The 23,469-nt window shown below is 53.2% G+C and overlaps 2 protein-coding genes across 4 annotated transcripts; one reads left to right on the top strand and one right to left on the bottom strand.

Moving 5' to 3' along the window:
• Window positions 1-552: 552 nt before the first annotated feature.
• Window positions 553-12,670, bottom strand: MBLAC1 (metallo-beta-lactamase domain containing 1). Its single transcript, XM_069767361.1, has 2 exons — window positions 12,590-12,670; window positions 553-2,185 (listed from the first exon to the last, which is right to left on the bottom strand). The coding sequence occupies exons 1-2, from the start codon at window positions 12,629-12,631 to the stop codon at window positions 1,535-1,537; spliced, it is 693 nt and encodes a 230-aa protein (XP_069623462.1). The 5' UTR covers window positions 12,632-12,670; the 3' UTR covers window positions 553-1,534.
• Window positions 12,671-12,894: 224 nt separating this feature from the next.
• On the top strand, window positions 12,895-22,964 carry TAF6 (TATA-box binding protein associated factor 6). 3 transcript variants are annotated; one of them, XM_069767360.1, is made up of 16 exons: window positions 12,895-12,981; window positions 13,082-13,187; window positions 13,428-13,558; window positions 14,486-14,572; window positions 14,668-14,821; window positions 18,265-18,321; window positions 18,411-18,530; window positions 18,621-18,763; window positions 18,838-18,915; window positions 19,096-19,197; window positions 19,299-19,481; window positions 20,456-20,530; window positions 20,616-20,741; window positions 20,850-21,023; window positions 21,151-21,366; window positions 22,614-22,964. In XM_069767360.1, exons 3-16 carry the CDS (start codon window positions 13,439-13,441, stop codon window positions 22,833-22,835), a joined length of 1,857 nt encoding a protein of 618 aa, XP_069623461.1. In that variant the 5' UTR covers window positions 12,895-12,981; window positions 13,082-13,187; window positions 13,428-13,438; the 3' UTR covers window positions 22,836-22,964. The 3 variants fall into 3 exon arrangements, with proteins under 3 accessions (XP_069623461.1, XP_069623459.1, XP_069623460.1); XM_069767358.1 differs by having other exon boundaries at window positions 13,428-13,588; XM_069767359.1 differs by lacking the exon at window positions 12,895-12,981 and having other exon boundaries at window positions 13,050-13,187; window positions 13,428-13,588.
• Window positions 22,965-23,469: the final 505 nt, after the last annotated feature.

Raw genomic sequence — 23,469 nt, 5'->3', positions numbered from 1 at the left:
TGGAGGTCTTCCTTCCAGCTTCCTTGGTGGTCTAGGGTGGTAGAGGCTTTTATAACAGCTTCCCTGGGGTCTAGACTAAAGGAGGTCTTCCTTCCAGCTTCCTTGGTGGTCTAGGGTGGTAGAGGCTTTTATAACAGCTTCCCTGGGGTCTAGAGTGGTGGAGGTCTTCCTTCCAGCTTCCTTGGTGGTCTAGGGTGGTAGAGGCTTTTATAACAGCTTCTCTGGGGTCTAGAGTAGTGGAGGTCTTCCTTCCAGCTTCCTTGGTGGTCTAGGGTGGTAGAGGCTTTTATAACAGCTTCTCTGGGGTCTAGAGTAGTAGAGGTCTTCCTTCCAGCTTCCTTGGTGGTCTAGGGTGATAGAGGCTTTTATAACAGCTTCTCTGGGGTCTAGAGTAGTGGAGGTCTTCCTTCCAGCTTGCTTGGTGATCTATGGCAGTAAAGAATCCTAGCTTCTCCAATTGTCTATGGTAGTGGATGTTCATATCAACTTTCCTGGTAGTTTGGGATAGTGGTGGTGTCCTCAGAATCATTAACAAAACGGACAACCACGAACTGCATAACAAGTCACTTTATTTTCACAGAGATATTAATATTTCACCAAAAATTGAAAATAATACAGAAATGAAAACAAACAATTCACTACAGTACCACAGCAATAAAGTAAAGAAGGACCCACACCTCCATACAACGATGGCAGCCAACTTGGAGGTGGGTCTGGTAGCCAAGTATTAACTTAGCACCATCAATGGCTCCAAGCAATGAGGAAACTGGCTTTTGATGAGGTCACCTTGGATGATATCACTGACTCCTGGTGATGAGGTTACCCTCAATAATGTCACTGGCTCCTAGTGATGAGGTCACCCTCAATGACATCACTGGCTCCTAGTGATGAGGTCACAGGCTCCTACAGATGAGGTCACCCTCAATGAGGCACCAAGCTCTTGGTGAAGTCACTGGCTCCTGGAAATGAGATCACCCTCAATGAGATCACTGGCTTTTTGGCGATGATGTCATTGGCTCCTAGCGTTGAGGTCACACTCAATGAGGCTGCTGGCTCCTGGTGATGAGATCAGACTCAATGAAGTAACTGTCTCTTGGCGATGATGTCATTGGCTCCTGGCGTTGAGATAGCACTCAATGAGGTCAATGGCTCTTGGAGATGAGGAGGGAGGATGCCCTTGATGAGGTTCACTGGCTTCTGCTGATGAGGTCACCCTCGATAATGTTGCTGGCTAATGGCAATGAGGTCACCCTCGATGATGTCACTGGCTACAGGCGTAATGGTTGGATTCTGACTGGGCAGATCGACAATTCAGAAATCTGGGAAAGCTGGATGACAATCCAAACATCTTATTATCGTGTAAACTGAAACATGGTTTTGAATTATTAAGAAGGGCTCTAACCACCACAAATGTGTTTATGCAACTTTGAGGACTGACCAGTCAAGGTTGCTCCTTACAGTAAAATCCCTTAAATCTGGTTTTAGTGTGTCCTGCAATATCCTCCACTTTCTGATCCTTCTTGTTGACCAGACTTCATGATGTCACATGTTCTTGTCCAGCACGGATGACCCTGAACGGAGGTCCATGTCCGGGCACAATGACGTCGGCCAACCCCAGAAGGTTCCTCCGACTTTTCTCCTGTACTTCTGGGTTTTCGCTGAGTTCCCTCCAGGTGTCCTCATCACCTTCTCTTTCAAACACGTCCCCAGCAACTGCCACCGTGCCGAGTGTCGTCCCCGGGACTAGGAGGGTGATGTCGCTCCCTGTATGCCCCGGGGTGGGCACCACCTTCAGACCTTCTCCTCCAGGTAACAAGTAGGGTTCTCCACTCCGGAAGTTGTGGGACACGTAGGAGCCGTCACGCCACAGATCGTAAGACACCAGGATCTCAGCATTGGGGAACAGGTTCAGGTTGCCCACGTGATCAGAATGCCCATGAGTGCAAATCACGTGGGTCACGTCCTCAGGGGACACCCCATGGCTCCTCAGAGCGTCCAGGATGAAGTCTCGAGACCAGGGGCCGGCGGTGTCCACCAATACAGTCAGGGGGCCGCGGACCAGGGTGACGGAGCCATCGGCCTGGAAGCGATCAACACCCACGTCCCTGCAGTAACCTTCCAACAGGATGTGCACGGAGTGAGGAGAGCCAGCTATGTGGTGGGAGGAGAGAGGAGACGTCACATACTGCGGGGAGAGAGAGGAGAGAGGAGAGGTCACAAACTGCAAAGTGGGAGAAGAGAGGAAAGGTCAAATACTGCAGAGGGGGAGGAGAGAGGTCACATACTGCAGAGAGGGAGGAGAGGAAAGGTCACATACTGCAGAGGGAGGAGAGAGGTCACATACTGCAGAGGGGGAGGAGAATGGTCACATACTGCAGAAGGGGAGGAGAGAGGACACATACTGCAGAGGGGGGAGGAGAGAGGTCACATACTGCAGAGGGGGGAGGAGAGAGGTCACATACTGCAGAGGGGGAGGAGAGAGGTCACATACTGCAGAGGGGGGAGGAGAGAGGTCACATACTGCAGAGGGGGGAGGAGAGAGGTCACATACTGCAGAGGGGGAGGAGAGAGGTCACATACTGCAGAGGGGGAGGAGAGAGGTCACATACTGCAGAGGGGGAGGAGAGAGGTCACATACTGCAGAGGGGGAGGAGAGAGGTCACAAACTGCAAAGTGGGAGGAGAGAGGAAAGGTCAAATACTGCAGAGGGGGAGGAGAGAGGTCACATACTGCAGAGAGAGAGGAGAGAGGTCACGCACTGCGGAGGGAGGAGAGAGGTCACGCACTGCGGAGGGAAGAGAGGAAAGGTCACATACTGCGGAGAGAGTAGAGGTTACAGACTGGGGAGAGACAGGAGAGGTCACGAACTGCAAAGAGGGAGGAGAGAGGAATGATTAAATAATGCAGAGGGGGAGGAGAGCGGTCACATACTGCTGAAAGGGAGGAGAGGAAATGTCAGGCACTGCAGAGAGAGGGGAGATTACAAACTGCAGAGAGGGAAAGAAAGGAAAGATAACGAACTGCAGAGAGAGGAGAGAAGAAAGGTCTCGTACTCCAGAGAGCCATGGGAGAGGAAAGGTCACGTACGCAGAGAGGGAGGAAAGAGAAGAGGTCACATACTGTACATAGAAAGGAGAGAGGAAAGGTCACATACTACAAAGAAGGAGGAGAGAAGAAAGGTCACTTACTTCAGAGAGGGAGGAGAGGTCACATGTTGCAAAGAGGGAGAAGAGGTCACATTCTGCAAAGAGGGAGGAGAGGTCACGTACAGTAGGGAAGGAGGAGAGGTCACGTACAGTAGAGAAGGAGAGGTCACATGCTGCAGAGGGAGGAGAGGTCACGTACAGTAGAGGAGGAGAGGTCACGTGCTGCAGAGGGAGGAGAGGTCACATACAGCAGAGAGGGAGGATAGAGAAGAGGTCGTACTGCAAAGAGGGAGGAGAGGTCACGCATTGCGGAGAGAGGAAAGGTCATGTACTGGAAAGAGGAAGGAGAGGTCACACACTGCAGAGCACGGAAAGATCACATACTGGAAAGAGAGGAAATGTCACATAATGCAGAGAGGGAGGAGAGAGGAAAGATTACATAAGGCAGAGAGAGAGGACAGACAAAAGGTCACACATACTGCTGGAGAGAGGTCACAAAATGCAGAGAGGGAGGAGAGAAAAAGACACGTAATGCGAAGAGGGAGGAGAGGTCACGTACTGAAGAGAGGAAGGAGAGGTCACATACTACAGAGAGGGAGGAGAGGGCACGAACTGCAAAGAGAGAGGAGAGGTCACATGCTACAAAAAGAGGACAGACAAAAATTTAGTCACGTACTGTAGAGAGGGAAGAGAGAGGAGAGGACACATACGGCGGAGAGGGAGGAGAGCACATACTACAGAGAGAGAGGGAAGACAAGAAGTCACATACTGCAGAGAGGGAGGAGAGGTCACGTATAGAGATGGGCGAACCCGAACAGTAAAATTTGGTGTCTATACCGAACACCAACTGTTCAGGCACGGACACGGTCTTCATCAGGACATGTGCATGACAGCACGGCAAACACGGCTTCTGATCAGCATTAAAATCATTACTGACGGTCAGTCTGACGCGGTTCCCATAACAGTGTGAGCCAGCAGCTGTGATCGGAGGAATAAAGTTTACCTCCAGTCACTGGCGTCGGGTGACTGCTCCCATCAGCTGACGCCTGCTGCTCCTAAAAACAGCGAGAGTAGGTGCAGCTGATGGGAGTACTCATCAGCCAATGCCTGCTCTCTAAAAAAAAAAAAAAAAAAAAAAACACGGCATGGGTTCACTTTTTTATTTGATAACCAGCCAGACAAAACTGACAACTGTGGGCTGCAACCCTAAGCTGTCAGCTAAAATAGCTGTGGCCTGGTATTCTCAGGCTGGTGAGGGGCCATTGATATTGCCTCCCCTCAGCCGAAAAATAGCAGGCGGCAGCCACCCAGAAAAGGTGCATCTATTAGGTGCGCCAATTCTAGCGCTTTGCCCGGCTCTTCCCACTTGCCCTGTAGAGGTGGTTCATATTTGTGGGGTTGATGTCACCAATGTATCATCAGGTGACATCAAGCCCACGGCTTACTAATGGAGAGGTGTATCTAAGAAAACTATCCATTACTAATCCTATAGTTATACATAAGCGGGTTGTTGGGCGCAATGTCTCTATATCCTCTCTGTTACACGGGATGCCGGGGGCACGTCCCTATATCCTCTCTGTTACACGGGATACCAGGGGCACGTCTCTATATCCTCTCTGTTACACGGGATGTCGGGGGCACCTCCCTATATCCGGTCTGTTACACGGGATGTCGGGGGCACGTCCCTATATCCTCTCTGTTACACGGGATACCAGGGGCACGTCTCTATATCCTCTCTGTTACACGGGATGTCAGGGGCACGTCCCTATATCCGGTCTGTTACACGGGATGTCGGGGGCATGTCCCTATATCCGGTCTGTTACACGGGATGTCGGGGGCTCCTCCCTATATCCGGTCTGTTACACGGAATGTCGGGGACACGTCCCTATATACGGTCTGTTACACGGGATGTCGGGGGCACGTCCCTATATCCGGTCTGTTACACGGGATGTCGGGGGCACCTCCCTATATCCGGTCTATTACACGGGATGTCGGGGGGCACCTCCCTATATCCGGTCTGTTACACGGGATGTCGGGGGACACGTCCCTATATCCGCTCTGTTACACGGGATGTCGGGGACACCTCCCTATATCCGCTCTGTTACACGGGATGTCGGGGACACGTCCCTATATCCGGTCTGTTACACGTGATGTCGGGGGACACGTCCCTATATCCGGTCTGTTACACGGGATGTCGGGGGCACCTCCCTATATCCGGTCTATTACACGGGATGTCGGGGGACACGTTCCTATATCCGGTCTGTTACACGGGATGTCGGGGGCACATCCCTATATCCGGTCTGTTACACGGGATGTCGGGGGCTCCTCCCTATATCCGGTCTGTTACACGGGATGTCGGGGGCTCCTCCCTATATCCGGTCTGTTACACGGGATGTCGGGGGCACGTCCCTATATCCGGTCTATTACACGGGATGTCGGGGACACGTCCCTATATCCGGTCTGTTACACGGGATGTCGGGGGGCACCTCCCTATATCCGGTCTGTTACACGGGATGTCGGGGGGCACCTCCCTATATCCGGTCTGTTACACGGGATGTCGGGGGCACCTCCCTATATCCGGTCTGTTACACGGGATGTCGGGGGCACCTCCCTATATCCGGTCTGTTACACGGGATGTCGGGGGGCACCTCCCTATATCCGGTCTGTTACACGGGATGTCGGGGACACCTCCCTATATCCGGTCTGTTACACGGGATGTCGGGGGCACCTCCCTATATCCGGTCTGTTACACGGGATGTCGGGGGGCACCTCCCTATATCCGGTCTGTTACACGGGATGTCGGGGGGCACCTCCCTATATCCGGTCTGTTACACGGGATGTCGGGGGGCACCTCCCTATATCCGGTCTGTTACACGGGATGTCGGGGGCACCTCCCTATATCCACTCTGTTACACGGGATGTCGGGGGCACCTCCCTATATCCGGTCTGTTACACGGGATGTCGGGGGGCACCTCCCTATATCCGGTCTGTTACACGGGATGTCGGGGGCACCTCCCTATATCCGGTCTGTTACACGGGATGTCGGGGGCACCTCCCTATATCCACTCTGTTACACGGGATGTCGGGGGCACCTCCCTATATCCGGTCTGTTACACGGGATGTCGGGGGCACCTCCCTATATCCGGTCTGTTACACGGGATGTCGGGGGCACCTCCCTATATCCGGTCTGTTACACGGGATGTCGGGGGCACCTCCCTATATCCGGTCTGTTACACGGGATGTCGGGGGGCACCTCCCTATATCCGGTCTGTTACACGGGATGTCGGGGGCACCTCCCTATATCCGGTCTGTTACACGGGATGTCGGGGGGCACCTCCCTATATCCGGTCTGTTACACGGGATGTCGGGGGCACCTCCCTGTATCCGGTCTGTTACACGGGATGTCGGGGGCACCTCCCTATATCCGGTCTGTTACACGGGATGTCGGGGGCACCTCCCTATATCCGGTCTGTTACACGGGATGTCGGGGGCACCTCCCTATATCCGGTCTGTTACACGGGATGTCGGGGGGCACCTCCCTATATCCGGTCTGTTACACGGGATGTCGGGGGCACCTCCCTATATCCGGTCTGTTACACGGGATGTCGGGGGCACCTCCCTATATCCGGTCTGTTACACGGGATGTCGGGGGCACCTCCCTATATCCGGTCTGTTACACGGGATGTCGGGGGCACCTCCCTATATCCGGTCTGTTACACGGGATGTCGGGGGCTCCTCCCTATATCCGGTCTGTTACACGGGATGTCGGGGGCACCTCCCTATATCCGGTCTGTTACACGGGATGTCGGGGGCACCTCCCTATATCCGGTCTGTTACACGGGATGTCGGGGGACACGTCTCTATATCCGGTCTGTTACACGGGATGTCGGGGGCTCCTCCCTATATCCGGTCTGTTACACGGGATGTCGGGGGCACCTCCCTATATCCGGTCTGTTACACGGGATGTCGGGGGGCACCTCCCTATATCCGGTCTGTTACACAGGATGTCGGGGGGCACCTCCCTATATCCGGTCTGTTACACGGGATGTCGGGGGCACCTCCCTATATCCGGTCTGTTACACGGGATGTCGGGGGGCACCTCCCTATATCCGGTCTGTTACACGGGATGTCGGGGGCACCTCCCTATATCCGGTCTGTTACACGGGATGTCGGGGGCACGTCCCTATATCCGGTCTGTTACACGGGATGTCGGGGGCACCTCCCTATATCCGGTCTGTTACACGGGATGTCGGGGGCACCTCCCTATATCCGGTCTGTTACACGGGATGTCGGGGGCACCTCCCTATATCCGGTCTGTTACACGGGATGTCGGGGGCACCTCCCTATATCCGGTCTGTTACACGGGATGTCGGGGGGCACCTCCCTATATCCGGTCTGTTACACGGGATGTCGGGGGGCACCTCCCTATATCCGGTCTGTTACACGGGATGTCGGGGGCACCTCCCTATATCCGGTCTGTTACACGGGATGTCGGGGGGCACCTCCCTATATCCGGTCTGTTACACGGGATGTCGGGGGCTCCTCCCTATATCCGGTCTGTTACACGGGATGTCGGGGGCACCTCCCTATATCCGGTCTGTTACACGGGATGTCGGGGGACACGTCCCTATATCCGGTCTGTTACACGGGATGTCGGGGGCTCCTCCCTATATCCGGTCTGTTACACGGGATGTCGGGGGCACCTCCCTATATCCGGTCTGTTACACGGGATGTCGGGGGCACCTCCCTATATCCGGTCTGTTACACGGGATGTCGGGGGGCACCTCCCTATATCCGGTCTGTTACACGGGATGTCGGGGGCACGTCCCTATATCCGGTCTGTTACACGGGATGTCGGGGGCTCCTCCCTATATCCGGTCTGTTACACGGGATGTCGGGGGCACCTCCCTATATCCGGTCTGTTACACGGGATGTCGGGGGCACCTCCCTATATCCGGTCTGTTACACGGGATGTCGGGGGGCACCTCCCTATATCCGGTCTGTTACACGGGATGTCGGGGGCTCCTCCCTATATCCGGTCTGTTACACGGGATGTCGGGGGCACCTCCCTATATCCGGTCTGTTACACGGGATGTCGGGGGACACGTCCCTATATCCGGTCTGTTACACGGGATGTCGGGGGCTCCTCCCTATATCCGCTCTGTTACACGGGATGTCGGGGGCACCTCCCTATATCCGGTCTGTTACACGGGATGTCGGGGGCACCTCCCTATATCCGGTCTGTTACACGGGATGTCGGGGGGCACCTCCCTATATCCGGTCTGTTACACGGGATGTCGGGGGCACCTCCCTATATCCGGTCTGTTACACGGGATGTCGGGGGCACCTCCCTATATCCGGTCTGTTACACGGGATGTCGGGGGGCACCTCCCTATATCCGGTCTGTTACACGGGATGTCGGGGGCACGTCCCTATATCCGGTCTGTTACACGGGATGTCGGGGGCACCTCCCTATATCCGGTCTGTTACACGGGATGTCGGGGGCACCTCCCTATTTCCGGTCTGTTACACGGGATGTCGGGGGCTCCTCCCTATATCCGGTCTGTTACACGGGATGTCGGGGGCACCTCCCTATATCCGGTCTATTACACGGGATGTCGGGGGCACCTCCCTATATCCGGTCTGTTACACGGGATGTCGGGGGCACCTCCCTATATCCGGTCTGTTACACGGGATGTCGGGGACACCTCCCTATATCCGGTCTGTTACACGGGATGTCGGGGGGCACCTCCCTATATCCGGTCTGTTACACGGGATGTCGGGGGGCACCTCCCTATATCCGGTCTGTTACACGGGATGTCGGGGGGCACCTCCCTATATCCGGCCTGTTACACGGGATGTCGGGGGGCACCTCCCTATATCCGGTCTGTTACACGGGATGTCGGGGGCACCTCCCTATATCCGGTCTGTTACACGGGATGTCGGGGGCACCTCCCTATATCCGGTCTGTTACACGGGATGTCGGGGGGCACCTCCCTATATCCGGTCTGTTACACGGGATGTCGGGGGCACCTCCCTATATCCGGTCTGTTACACGGGATGTCGGGGGCACCTCCCTATATCCGGTCTGTTACACGGGATGTCGGGGGCACGTTCCTATATCCGGTCTGTTACACGGGATGTCGGGGGGCACCTCCCTATATCCGGTCTATTACACGGGATGTCGGGGGCACCTCCCTATATCCGGTCTGTTACACGGGATGTCGGGGACACGTCCCTATATCCGGTCTGTTACACGGGATGTCGGGGGGCACCTCCCTATATCCGGTCTGTTACACGGGATGTCGGGGGCTCCTCCCTATATCCGGTCTGTTACACGGGATGTCGGGGGCTCCTCCCTATATCCACTCTGTTACACGGGATGTCGGGGGCACCTCCCTATATCCGATCTGTTACACGGGATGTCGGGGGCACCTCCCTATATCCGGTCTGTTACACGGGATGTCGGGGGCACCTCCCTATATCCGGTCTGTTACACGGGATGTCGGGGGCACGTCCCTATATCCGGTCTGTTACACGGGATGTCGGGGGGCTCCTCCCTATATCCGGTCTGTTACACGGGATGTCGGGGGACACGTCCCTATATCCGGTCTGTTACACGGGATGTCGGGGGCACCTCCCTATATCCGGTCTGTTACACGGGATGTCGGGGGCTCCTCCCTATATCCGGTCTGTTACACGGGATGTCGGGGGCACCTCCCTATATCCGGTCTGTTACACGGGATGTCGGGGGGCACCTCCCTATATCCGGTCTGTTACACGGGATGTCGGGGGGCTCCTCCCTATATCCGGTCTGTTACACGGGATGTCGGGGGCACCTCCCTATATCCGGTCTGTTACACGGGATGTCGGGGGGCACCTCCCTATATCCGGTCTGTTACACGGGATGTCGGGGGGCACCTCCCTATATCCGGTCTGTTACACGTGATGTCGGGGGCACCTCCCTATATCCGGTCTATTACACGGGATGTCGGGGGCACCTCCCTATATCCGGTCTGTTACACGGGATGTCGGGGGGCACCTCCCTATATCCGGTCTGTTACACGTGATGTCGGGGGCACCTCCCTATATCCGGTCTGTTACACAGGATGTCGGGGGACACGTCCCTATATCCGGTCTGTTACACGGGATGTCGGGGGCTCCTCCCTATATCCGGTCTGTTACACGGGATGTCGGGGGCACCTCCCTATATCCGGTCTGTTACACGGGATGTCGGGGGCACCTCCCTATATCCGGTCTGTTACACGGGATGTCGGGGGGCACCTCCCTATATCCGGTCTGTTACACGGGATGTCGGGGGCACGTCCCTATATCCGGTCTGTTACACGGGATGTCGGGGGCTCCTCCCTATATCCGGTCTGTTACACGGGATGTCGGGGGCACCTCCCTATATCCGGTCTGTTACACGGGATGTCGGGGGCACCTCCCTATATCCGGTCTGTTACACGGGATGTCGGGGGGCACCTCCCTATATCCGGTCTGTTACACGGGATGTCGGGGGCTCCTCCCTATATCCGGTCTGTTACACGGGATGTCGGGGGCACCTCCCTATATCCGGTCTGTTACACGGGATGTCGGGGGACACGTCCCTATATCCGGTCTGTTACACGGGATGTCGGGGGCTCCTCCCTATATCCGCTCTGTTACACGGGATGTCGGGGGCACCTCCCTATATCCGGTCTGTTACACGGGATGTCGGGGGCACCTCCCTATATCCGGTCTGTTACACGGGATGTCGGGGGGCACCTCCCTATATCCGGTCTGTTACACGGGATGTCGGGGGCACCTCCCTATATCCGGTCTGTTACACGGGATGTCGGGGGCACCTCCCTATATCCGGTCTGTTACACGGGATGTCGGGGGGCACCTCCCTATATCCGGTCTGTTACACGGGATGTCGGGGGCACGTCCCTATATCCGGTCTGTTACACGGGATGTCGGGGGCACCTCCCTATATCCGGTCTGTTACACGGGATGTCGGGGGCACCTCCCTATTTCCGGTCTGTTACACGGGATGTCGGGGGCTCCTCCCTATATCCGGTCTGTTACACGGGATGTCGGGGGCACCTCCCTATATCCGGTCTATTACACGGGATGTCGGGGGCACCTCCCTATATCCGGTCTGTTACACGGGATGTCGGGGGCACCTCCCTATATCCGGTCTGTTACACGGGATGTCGGGGACACCTCCCTATATCCGGTCTGTTACACGGGATGTCGGGGGGCACCTCCCTATATCCGGTCTGTTACACGGGATGTCGGGGGGCACCTCCCTATATCCGGTCTGTTACACGGGATGTCGGGGGGCACCTCCCTATATCCGGCCTGTTACACGGGATGTCGGGGGGCACCTCCCTATATCCGGTCTGTTACACGGGATGTCGGGGGCACCTCCCTATATCCGGTCTGTTACACGGGATGTCGGGGGCACCTCCCTATATCCGGTCTATTACACGGGATGTCGGGGGCACCTCCCTATATCCGGTCTATTACACGGGATGTCGGGGGCACCTCCCTATATCCGGTCTATTACACGGGATGTCGGGGGCACCTCCCTATATCCGGTCTATTACACGGGATGTCGGGGGCACCTCCCTATATCCGGTCTGTTACACGGGATGTCGGGGGGCTCCTCCCTATATCCGGTCTGTTACACGGGATGTCGGGGGCTCCTCCCTATATCCGGTCTGTTACACGGGATGTCGGGGGCACCTCCCTATATCCGGTCTGTTACACGGGATGTCGGGGCCACCTCCCTATATCCGGTCTGTTACACGGGATGTCGGGGGCACCTCCCTATATCCGGTCTGTTACACGGGATGTCGGGGGGCACCTCCCTATATCCGGTCTGTTACACGGGATGTCGGGGGCACCTCCCTATATCCGGTCTGTTACACGGGATGTCGGGGGGCTCCTCCCTATATCCGGTCTGTTACACGGGATGTCGGGGGCACCTCTCTATATCCGGTCTGTTACACGGGATGTCGGGGGCACCTCCCTATATCCGGTCTGTTACACGGGATGTCGGGGGCACCTCCCTATATCCGGTCTGTTACACGGGATGTCGGGGGCACCTCCCTATATCCGGTCTGTTACACGGGATGTCGGGGCCACCTCCCTATATCCGGTCTGTTACACGGGATGTCGGGGGCACCTCCCTATATCCGGTCTGTTACACGGGATGTCGGGGGCACCTCCCTATATCCGGTCTGTTACACGGGATGTCGGGGGACACCTCCCTATATCCGGTCTATTACACGGGATGTCGGGGGGCACCTCCCTATATCCGGTCTGTTACACGGGATGTCGGGGGCACCTCCCTATATCCGGTATGCCCCGCAGTCTCCGCTCCCTGCACACACTCCCGGCCTCCATCCTCCCGCCATGTCTCCCCTTCACCGCTGTTATCCCCGGTCTCCCACCTCCATTCTGCTGCTAGGATCGTTGTACCGGTAGTTTGCCATTTGAAGGATCCTGATTGGCTCTTGCACCCGTCTATCATACCATATAGTATTCCTTCAGCCAATTACAGCTTAGAAGGGTGTGTCTAATCAGTTTTAGAACTACAACTCCCATAATCCACCTCCGTTCTTTTATTCGAGTCATTTTGATAGACTGTACTGTTTTTTTTAAACTTTTTCGTCAATTTTGTTCATATTTTGTCGTTGTTAGATGAATATAATGTTGGTACGTTGATCTATTGTTGCGCATGCGTCAAGTATAAACACGCCCTCTTTTATACGCATGCGTAAAGCTTCCGGTTCCGACCTTCTCAGGTCCTGGCAGAACCACACTAACCTCTCCTCTCTTCTAGGTGATGACGTCAGTTGTGTATTCCGGGGCCGGTCATGGCCACATTTCCGTGTCTGCAGATGTCAGGATGATTTTTATTTATCGTTTTTATCCCCGTTTAGTCCCCCGGGCCGGGGAGGTGTGCACCGTCCTGACAGGATGTTATTGAGGCCGCCGGAAGTTTACCTGGGAACCGGAAGTAGTTAGCAGCTCGTCCTGGAGAGGACGGTGAGTGCGGGAGCTGCTGGTATTGGGGGTCTGTAGGAATGTGCTGCCCCCAGTGATGGCCCGGGCCGGTAATGGTGGGCAGAGCTGCACGGTGTCTGGCCGGGGTACACAGCTTGTCACCTCAGCTGCTGCAGAACGTCTTTTGTTGTAGAAACTTTATGCCCATCAGTCTCTTAAGAAGCTGAGTTGTGTGTTGTTACCCTGAGGTAGCCGGGGCTGACGTGTTCCTTCCTCCCTCAGGCTCTCCTGTCATGGCGGAGGGGAAGAAGATCGGGAACGCCGTCCTCCCCAGCGAGTCCATGAAAGTGATCGCCGAGTCCATTGGAGTCTCCCAGATATCGGAGGAGACGTGTCAGCTGCTCGCCCAGGAGGTCAGCTTCAGGATCAAGGAGGTCTTCCAGGTCAGAGGTCACCACCACTAGAGGGCGGCGCTGTCCTCTCCGCTCCCGCCTCCTAGAGGGCGGCGCTGTCCTCTCCGCTCCCGCCTCCTAGAGGGCGGCGCTGTCCTCTCCGCTCCCGCCTCCTAGAGGGCGGCGCTGTCCTCTCCGCTCCCGCCTCCTAGAGGGCGGCGCTGTCCTCTCCGCTCCCGCCTCCTAGAGGGCGGCGCTGTCCTCTCCGCTCCCGCCTCCTAGAGGGCGGCGCTGTCCTCTCCGCTCCCGCCTCCTAGAGGGCGGCGCTGTCCTCTCCGCTCCCGCCTCCTAGAGGGCGGCGCTGTCCTCTCCGCTCCCGCCTCCTAGAGGGCGGCGCTGTCCTCTCCGCTCCCGCCTCCTAGAGGGCGGCGCTGTCCTCTCCGCTCCCGCCTCCTAGAGGGCGGCGCTGTCCTCTCCGCTCCCGCCTCCTAGAGGGCGGCGCTGTCCTCTCCGCTCCCGCCTCCTAGAGGGCGGCGCTGTCCTCTCCGCTCCCGCCTCCTAGAGGGCGGCGCTGTCCTCTCCGCTCCCGCCTCCTAGAGGGCGGCGCTGTCCTCTCCGCTCCCGCCTCCTAGAGGGCGGCACGTTTTTTTCAGTCGAACCCCCTCTCTGTGGACAGCACTTAACTTTTTCCTGGTTCCAGTCCCTGGGACTTCGTGTTCTCCTTTTTACATTCACGTCCCTTAGAGGGCAGCACTCTGCTTTTCTCAGTCCCGCCCCCTAGAGGGCGACGCTGTACCTCTTCCAGTCTTGTTCCCTGGGGGGGGCAGCACACTCTGCTTTATTTTTTTTTTATCCCAACCCCCACTCAACCCCCCCCCCCTCCCGAGGTCGACGCTTTCCACCTCCACATCTTACTTCCCACTTTCACACTTCTTCTCTTTCCTCCAGGATTCAATGAAGTTCATGCATGTGGGCAAGAGACAGAAGCTGAACCCCAGCGACATCGATGCTGCTCTGAAGCTGAAGAATGTGGAGGTAAGGAGCGGGGGTCTCTGGGTGTCCCTGTGCGTTCCCCCACAGCTGCTCCTATACCTGTACGTTTCAGACTTAACCCCTGCATCTCCCGGCAGCCAATCTATGGATTCCACGCCAAGGAGTTCCTGCCCTTCCGTTACGCCAGCGGCGGAGGACGAGAGCTGCACTTCTATGAAGAAAAGGAGGTGGACCTGTGTGACATCATCAGCACCCCGCTGCCCCGCGTGCCCCTAGACGTCTCCTTGAAAGGTGAGTGACCTGCAGATCTTGTCCTGGTGACCACACCATGATCTGTGGGTGTGCAGTACCTGCTGGGGAAGTGGGAAGTGGCGCCCCCTGGGAACTAGTCCTAGAATTCAGTCACAGATTGTATCACATGATCCTTTTCAGGGCTGCCGATTGGTTTTCAGGCATCATGTGATACCATAGAACTTGACAGTTCTTACATTTTCGCATAGGTCTCATAAAGTGACGTTGTTTGACACAATATCCTTCAGCTACACAGACAGTCTCCTAAAATGTTCACAAGTGTTTTTAATGCTTGAGTTTTTTTTTTTTTTGCCCACTCGCTATGATAGAAATCCGTAGTGTCTGGTGTCACTGTGATGGCGCGGGCCTGGAGGGTCGCGGCATCCGGTGTATAGTGTCTGTCAGGAAAAGTTCACTTTTAGTCTGCTCTCTGGCGCCCCCTACCCTGCTGGCCACTAAGGGTATTGATAGAGGATAAGAAAGTGAGCACTGCTGCTCTAATTTATGTTGAATATTGCGGCACGTGATGAGACGGGATGTACAGTGGGGCAAAAAAGTATTTAGTCAGTCAGCAATAGTGCAAGTTCCACCACTTAAAAAGATGAGAGGCGTCTGTAATTTACATCATAGGTAGACCTCAACTATGGGAGACAAACTGAGAAAAAAAAATCCAGAAAATCACATTGTCTGTTTTTTTTAACATTTTATTTGCATATTATGGTGGAAAATAAGTATTTGGTCAGAAACAAAATTTCATCTCAATACTTTGTAATATATCCTTTGTTGGCAATGACAGAGGTCAAACGTTTTCTGTAAGTCTTCACAAGGTTGCCACACACTGTTGTTGGTATGTTGGCCCATTCCTCCATGCAGATCTCCTCTAGAGCAGTGATGTTTTTGGCTTTTCGCTTGGCAACTCGGACTTTCAACTCCCTCCAAAGGTTTTCTATAGGGTTGAGATCTGGAGACTGGCTAGGCCACTCCAAGACCTTGAAATGCTTCTTACGAAGCCACTCCTTCGTTGCCCTGGCGGTGTGCTTTGGATCATTGTCATGTTGAAAGACCCAGCCACGTTTCATCTTCAATGCCCTTGCTGATGGAAGGAGGTTTGCACTCAAAATCTCACGATACATGGCCCCATTCATTCTTTCATGTACCCGGATCAGTCGTCCTGGCCCCTTTGCAGAGAAACAGCCCCAAAGCATGATGTTTCCACCACCATGCTTTACAGTAGGTATGGTGTTTGATGGATGCAACTCAGTATTCTTTTTCCTCCAAACACGACAAGTTGTGTTTCTACCAAACAGTTCCAGTTTGGTTTCATCAGACCATAGGACATTCTCCCAAAACTCCTCTGGATCATCCAAATGCTCTCTAGCAAACTTCAGACGGGCCCGGACATGTACTGGCTTAAGCAGTGGGACACGTCTGGCACTGCAGGATCTGAGTCCATGGTGGCGTAGTGTGTTACTTATGGTAGGCCTTGTTACATTGGTCCCAGCTCTCTGCAGTTCATTCACTAGGTCCCCCCGCGTGGTTCTGGGATTTTTGCTCACCGTTCTTGTGATCATTCTGACCCCACGGGGTGGGATTTTGCGTGGAGCCCCAGATCGAGGGAGATTATCAGTGGTCTTGTATGTCTTCCATTTTCTAATTATTGCTCCCACTGTTGATTTCTTCACTCCAAGCTGGTTGGCTATTGCAGATTCAGTCTTCCCAGCCTGGTGCAGGGCTACAATTTTGTTTCTGGTGTCCTTTGACAGCTCTTTGGTCTTCACCATAGTGGAGTTTGGAGTCAGACTGTTTGAGGGTGTGCACAGGTGACTTTTTATACTGATAACAAGTTTAAACAGGTGCCATTACTACAGGTAATGAGTGGAGGAAAGAGGAGACTCTTAAAGAAGAAGTTACAGGTCTGTGAGAGCCAGAAATCTTGATTGTTTGTTTCTGACCAAATACTTATTTTCCACCATAATATGCAAATAAAATGTTAAAAAAACAGACAATGTGATTTTCTGGATTTTTTTTTCTCAGTTTGTCTCCCATAGTTGAGGTCTACCTATGATGTAAATTACAGACACCTCTCATCTTTTTAAGTGGTGGAACTTGCACTATTGCTGACTGACTAAATACTTTTTTGCCCCACTGTATATATTCCACCGGTTCCTGATAGGAATGTATATAGATGGATAGTCCCTAATACCACATGAATACGAAATCTATGCTGCCACCACCGACCTATTATAGGTGGATCGGACACCCGTCTGATAGCGTGAATTTGCTCAGAGTATGTGGCGGATCGCTCATAGAGCAAGAAGAACAAAGCTAGCAAATTTATAAGTTTACTCCTGAAAAAAATCGGCAGTGTTTACAAAAGAAACAAATACAAGTATGTACAAAGAGTTATGAAATGAAACGTATGAAGGGATGAAAATAAGAAACGTACTAATTCTCAGTCACAGGTATGATGTGTCGATAATGGGTAGAAGAGATCCCAAAGAAATGATCCAGTACCACAGCATAGTGTTCAGCTGACTCTCCTGGCTATGAATGAATGCCAAAAATGGAGGTTCCTTTTTTATGCTTCGGCCATAAAATTAGGAACTCTCAATTTTCTGACCTCTCATATGAGCTGTTTTCTGGAAGGTACACATAGCTTGGAAAGTTATCGATAACTCCTGTTCTTCCTATCTTGGGCCTGGAAGCCTAGAGGCCAACGATATTGGCATTATTTTTTCCCTTGCGATTTTACTGGGTTTTTTTTAGAGTCCAAACCCGGCATGTCTGATTTTCTGGTGGACAGAAGTTTATTTCTCAGGTTTCTGATGGCCCTAAATGTCGCAAATCGCTGCCATGCGTAACCCCAAGTGCCCAGATCCTGGAAATCTAATTTTCATGTTTCTGGGATTAATGTGTTTTAGTGAATTTGAGTTTTTCGCTTATAAGACAAAGAGGTTTTTTGGATGGAAAAACTGATTCAGCTCCTAGTCCTAGCAGGCAGTAAAACTCACATTCCAAAGCTGAGCATCTTCCTGAAGAGAGAGGTGGGGTGGAAATCCACAGAGAGAGAGAGAGAGAGAGAGAGAGGGGCTGTACGTAGGATTCGGTCCCACAGAAACCTATGGTGGGAGGAGTAGTAGGCCAGCTCAGGCAATGGAAAACAATTCATATTTTCCTGACAGTGTCGCGCGATGAAAACAATGCTGCAATTTGCTGGATTTTTCTTTTTTCCCCAAATTCACCAAACTTTGATTTTTTTCATCATTTTTCATTAAATTATGTGAAAAAGTAATTGGCGTCATTGACACCTACATCTCGTCATCATACGGTTGTGTGGATGGGAAAATAAAAATGTCACGGCTCTTGGAAGAAGGGGAGGTAAAGATAATGGTCAGGGCAGGGTTATAGATGAATAATTCCTGAATTTCGTTTTTCCCTCGCAGCTCACTGGCTGAGTATAGAAGGAGTGCAGCCGGCCATCCCCGAGAACCCTCCACCAGGTGACATGTCTCCCCCTTCATCGTACATTATATCCTCCTGTTTATTTATTTATTTTTTAATTACTTTTTTTTTAATTTTTCTTCTCCAGTTCCTAAGGAGCAGCAGAAGATCGAGGCCACCGAGCCGCTGAAGGCGGTGAAACCAGGACAAGAGGAAGCCCGAGGACTCGCGGGGAAAGGCCAGGGGGCCGGTGCGGTGGACGGTAAAGGTGAGCGCACGCGTGCGTCTGGTGTACCCACTCCTCCTCCGTGGTGTCACCTGGTGGTTTACATGCCGCCCGTGTTTCTGGTCTTTCCAGGGAAGGATAAGAAGAACCCCATCCTGGAGGGCGCTCCTCTGAAGCTGAAGCCGCGCAGTATCCACGAGCTGTCTGTGGAGCAGCAGCTGTACTACAAGGAGATCACCGAGGCTTGTGTGGGCTCCTGCGAGGCCAAGAGAGCGGTGAGTGGAGGCGTCCTCTCCTGGAGTCATCCGCGGCGTCTCCTCACATTCCCTCATCTGTGGTTCTTCTGTAGGAAGCCCTGCAGAGCATTGCCACCGACCCCGGCCTGTACCAGATGCTGCCGCGCTTCAGCACCTTTATATCAGAAGGGGTGAGTATTAGTCATTTTTTCACAGGGTAGGAGGACATCTGTGCTGTGAACGAAAGACCCTGGTCCAGCAGCCTGCGACCTTCTCAAGGGGTCTTCTGCCTCATTGTACCCTAATCTTCACGTCTTCCTATCATTAGTGTCACAGTTGAGATTTTCCACCCCGTTCTGTCTCCCGCTCAGGTTCGTGTCAATGTGGTGCAGAATAACCTGGCCCTACTCATCTACCTTATGAGGATGGTCAAGGCTTTGATGGACAATCCCACCCTGTACCTGGAGAAATACGTAAGTATGGGGGGGTCTTATATAGAGTATGTTTCATCCTGGGCTTCAGATCATATAATGTACAGGTCATAACACGGTCCTCTGTACCAACTCTACTGCAGCTGCATGAGCTGATCCCGGCAGTGATGACCTGTATCGTCAGCCGGCAGCTGTGTCTGCGGCCAGATGTGGACAATCACTGGGCTCTAAGAGACTTTGCTGCCCGACTTATAGCGCAGATCTGCAAGAACTTCAGCACGACCACCAACAACATCCAGTCACGAATCACCAAGACTTTCACCAAGGTGAGCAACTCGGTCATATAAGCTACTGAACAGTATGTTACTACTATAATACTGCCCCTATGTACAAGAATATAACTACTATAATACTGCCCCTATGTACAAGAATATAACTACTATAATACTGCTCCTATGTACAAGAATATAACTACTATAATACTGCCCCTATGTACAAGAATATAACTACTATAATACTGTCCCCTATGTACAAGAATATAACTACTATAATACTGCCCCTATGTACAAGAATATAACTACTATAATACTGCCCCCTATGTACAAGAATATAACTGCTATAATACTGCTCCTATGTACAGGAATATAACTACTATAATACTGCCCCTATGTACAAGAATATAACTACTATAATACTGTCCCCTATGTACAAGAATATAACTACTATAATACTGCCCCTATGTACAAGAATATAACTACTATAATACTGCCCCCTATGTACAAGAATATAACTGCTATAATACTGCTCCTATGTACAAGAATATAACTACTATAATACTGCCCCTATGTACAAGAATATAACTACTATAATACTGCCCCTATGTACAAGAATATAACTACTATAATACTGCCCCCTATCTACAAGAATATAACTACTATAATACTGCCCCTATGTACAAGAATATAACTACTATAATACTGCCCCCTATCTACAAGAATATAACTACTATAATACTGCCCCTATGTACAAGAATATAACTACTATAATACTGCCCCCTATCTACAAGAATATAACTACTATAATACTACTCCTATGTACAAGAATATAACTATTATAATACTGCTCTTATGTACAAGAATATAACTACTATAATACTGCCCACTGTATACAAAAATATAACTACTATAATATTGCCCCTATGTACAGCAGTATACATATATACTATAGTGCCGCCTCCTGAGTATTGGGATGTGCCGTCTCCTCCTCTGTATATTCTCATGCTTTCCTCTCTCTCGCTCAGAGTTGGGTTGATGACCGCACGCCCTGGACCACACGATACGGGTCTATTGCCGGTCTGGCGGAGCTCGGGGCTGATGTGAGTTGCTGGACATTAGTTTCTCTGGGGATTGGGATACAAATCTGATTTTTGACTTAATTTTGTTTTTTGTTTTTTCTTGTAGGTAATTAAAACTCTGATTGTTCCCCGTCTGCAAATAGAAGGCGAGCGGCTGCGCAGCATCCTGGAGGGTCAGGTGTTGTCCAACATTGATAAGATCGGAGCAGACCACGTGCAGAGCCTCCTGCTGGTAATGTGCAGAGTATATACGGCCCCCCGCGTGCTGTACGCGGCCCCCACATAGTGTATACAGGGGCTCTGTGCGCATTATTACCGCGGCTCTTGTGTCTTCCTGTAGAAACACACCGCCCCGGTTGTGGTGAAGCTTCGTTCTCCTCCTGACGTGCCAGATGCTTACCGGGCCGATTACGGGTTTCTGGGCCCAACACTCTGCTCTCACGTGTTGAAAGCCAGAGCTCAGAGCGCATTACAAGGGCCACAGGTGAACCGGACCACCCTGACCGTGACGCAGGTACCTCTGAACAGTATGCCACGTGTAGTGGCCCCTGGGAATAGCGCGTGGCCCGGGGACCCTTAACCATGGACGGACCTGTAATGATGTCTTTGTGTCTCCTCTCATCCCCATCTTCGTCTCTCAGCCTCGTCCCACTCTCACGCTGTCTCAGCCGTCCTCCGGCTCCATCACGCCGTCCCCTCGTACTCCAGGAATTATTAAGATGCCGGCATCCTTGACTGGATCCTTGTCTTTGCCAGTGCAGACCTTAGTGAGCGCCCGGTCTGCAACTCCAACCCAACCGTCACCACCGCCCACCAAGTACATCGTGGTGTCCTCTGCCGGGAGCAGCGGGACCCAGGTAACGTCCTATGGTGCCTCCACCGCTCCGTACTGAGGTTGTGTTATTTTCTTCGGCTTTTGCCTCTTTTCTTCCTCCCCCTCCATGTTCTCTGCTCCTGCCTCCTGCCCAGTTCTAGTTTTGCCATTTTCTCCAGGTCTCTCTGCTGTTCCCTCTCCTCTCGCCTCCCCGGCCCGCGCAGTCACTGTTCTGCCCTCCGGTTTGTCAGCTCCACTCACTCTGCATGCTGTCTCTGCACCTCCAGTCTTGTGCTCTGCAGTATTTCTTAGCTCACTGTTGTAGCGCTTTGCTTTTAACCCTCCACCACACACCAGTATGACGTTCTGACTCTTCCCCATGTTTCCATTTGCCTTCTCCTCCTTCCACCATGTCGCCCTCTGTGCCCATGTTGCGCTCTTGCTCTATTACTACATCCTGAGCACCACCATAGCGCCCTCTGACACGTGCGGACCATCCCCCATGGTGCGCACAGCCTCTCCCCCTTTTATTTTACACACCTCATCCTCCTCTCTCTATGGCATGATGTGCCCATCCCCCCCATGGAACTTTCTGCCTACTTTATCCTCTTTTTTTCCTGCACACTCTGCCTTTTACACCTTGATCCCTCCCCACTTTGGCACACTCTGCCTCTTTGCTATTTCTCCCCCACTTACCAATTGCACACTCAACTTCTTTTGCATCACCTACCCACCCTTTTTTTTTTTTTTTTTTTTTTTTCTGACCGCCTTCATGGCGTGATCTGCCTCGTTTGCCTCTCATTGCATGCCCTGCCTCTTTCTGTACCTTTTCCCACCATCATTTCACACTCTGCATTCTTTGCCCCTTGCCGTGGCTCGCCCTTCACTCTGTCCCCACCCCTTGCCGCGGCTCGCCCCGCGCCCTCTCTGGCCCCCTTGGCGCGGCTCGCCCAGCGCCCTCTCTGGCCCCCTTGGCGCGGCTCGCCCCGCACCCTCTCTGGCCCCCTTGGCGCGGCTCGCCCCGCACCCTCTCTGGCCCCCTTGCCGCGGCTCGCCCCGCGCCCTCTCTGGCCCCCTTGCCGCGGCTCGCCCCGCGCCCTCTCTGGCCCCCTTGCCGCGGCTCGCCCCGTGCCCTCTCTGGCCTCCTTGCCGCGGCTCGCCCCGCGCCTGCTCACACTGACTCCTTTTTGCCTTTGTTCTTTCCTCCATCCCTGTTTTCTACTCTCTGCACTGGCTGTTGTTTTCCTTCCACATCTCTATTTATAATTTTTGCTTATTCTTTCTTTCCAGGTCCTCACATCCTCCAGCGGTCCCTCCCCATCTGCATCTTGCCCCCCGGTGGTCCAGCCCATTGTGAAGCTGGTGTCAGGCGGTCAGAGCGCTGGTGTTGGTTCCACCACCGGGGGCAGTAGTGGGATGCAGAAATACATCGTTGTGTCTCTTCCAACTGCTGGAGACAGCAAGACCCCGCAACCGTCCCCTCCCCCATCCATAGAGACCCCTGGCTTGTGACACAGATTTTTTTTTTTTTTTACGTGTGTATGACTGAGTGTGAGTGTCGTTGTGTCCGCTGTGGGTTACAGCTTGTGTATTTGGTGTAAAACTATAAATATCATTTTGTAAATAAAATTATAAAACCTTTTCTGCTATTTTGCATCATAAAACCCAACTTATAAAAAAATGAGACCCCCTGGGGCACTACTTGGGGCGCCCTCTGGTGGTCGCCCCTACAGGGTTTCTGGTGCCTCCTATTGTACGTCAAAGCTTTGTAGTAGATATTGACCCTGCTATCCCAAGACAAAGGAACCAGAGGTTTCTCCGGTTGCGGACTGGTGTATCGGGTTCTTCTCTCTGGTCAGAGCACGGTCCCTGTAAGGAAAAACAGATGTCTTGTTTCCAAAAATGACTTCCAAAATTCCCGCTGTCCACCAGAAGATTGGTTAGCGCGGCACTCGCAGTTGCTTCTCGTTTGGAGAAAGTGCGTAGCCTCCATATTGAGTTAGTGCTGACTCTAGGCTCCCATGAACTCCTATCAATCACCTGGTCTTCTTAGATCTTAAGGGGAACCTGTGTGAAATCCAGTCCAGGGAGGGCAGGCACTTGTGCATATAGGCTAGGAAGTACTGACAGTGCTTCTACCTCTGGA

Source organism: Ranitomeya imitator, chromosome 4, assembly GCF_032444005.1.
Source record: "Ranitomeya imitator isolate aRanImi1 chromosome 4, aRanImi1.pri, whole genome shotgun sequence".
Taxonomy (NCBI): Eukaryota; Metazoa; Chordata; class Amphibia; order Anura; family Dendrobatidae; genus Ranitomeya; species Ranitomeya imitator.
This window is presented reverse-complemented; position numbering and strand designations above follow the sequence as displayed.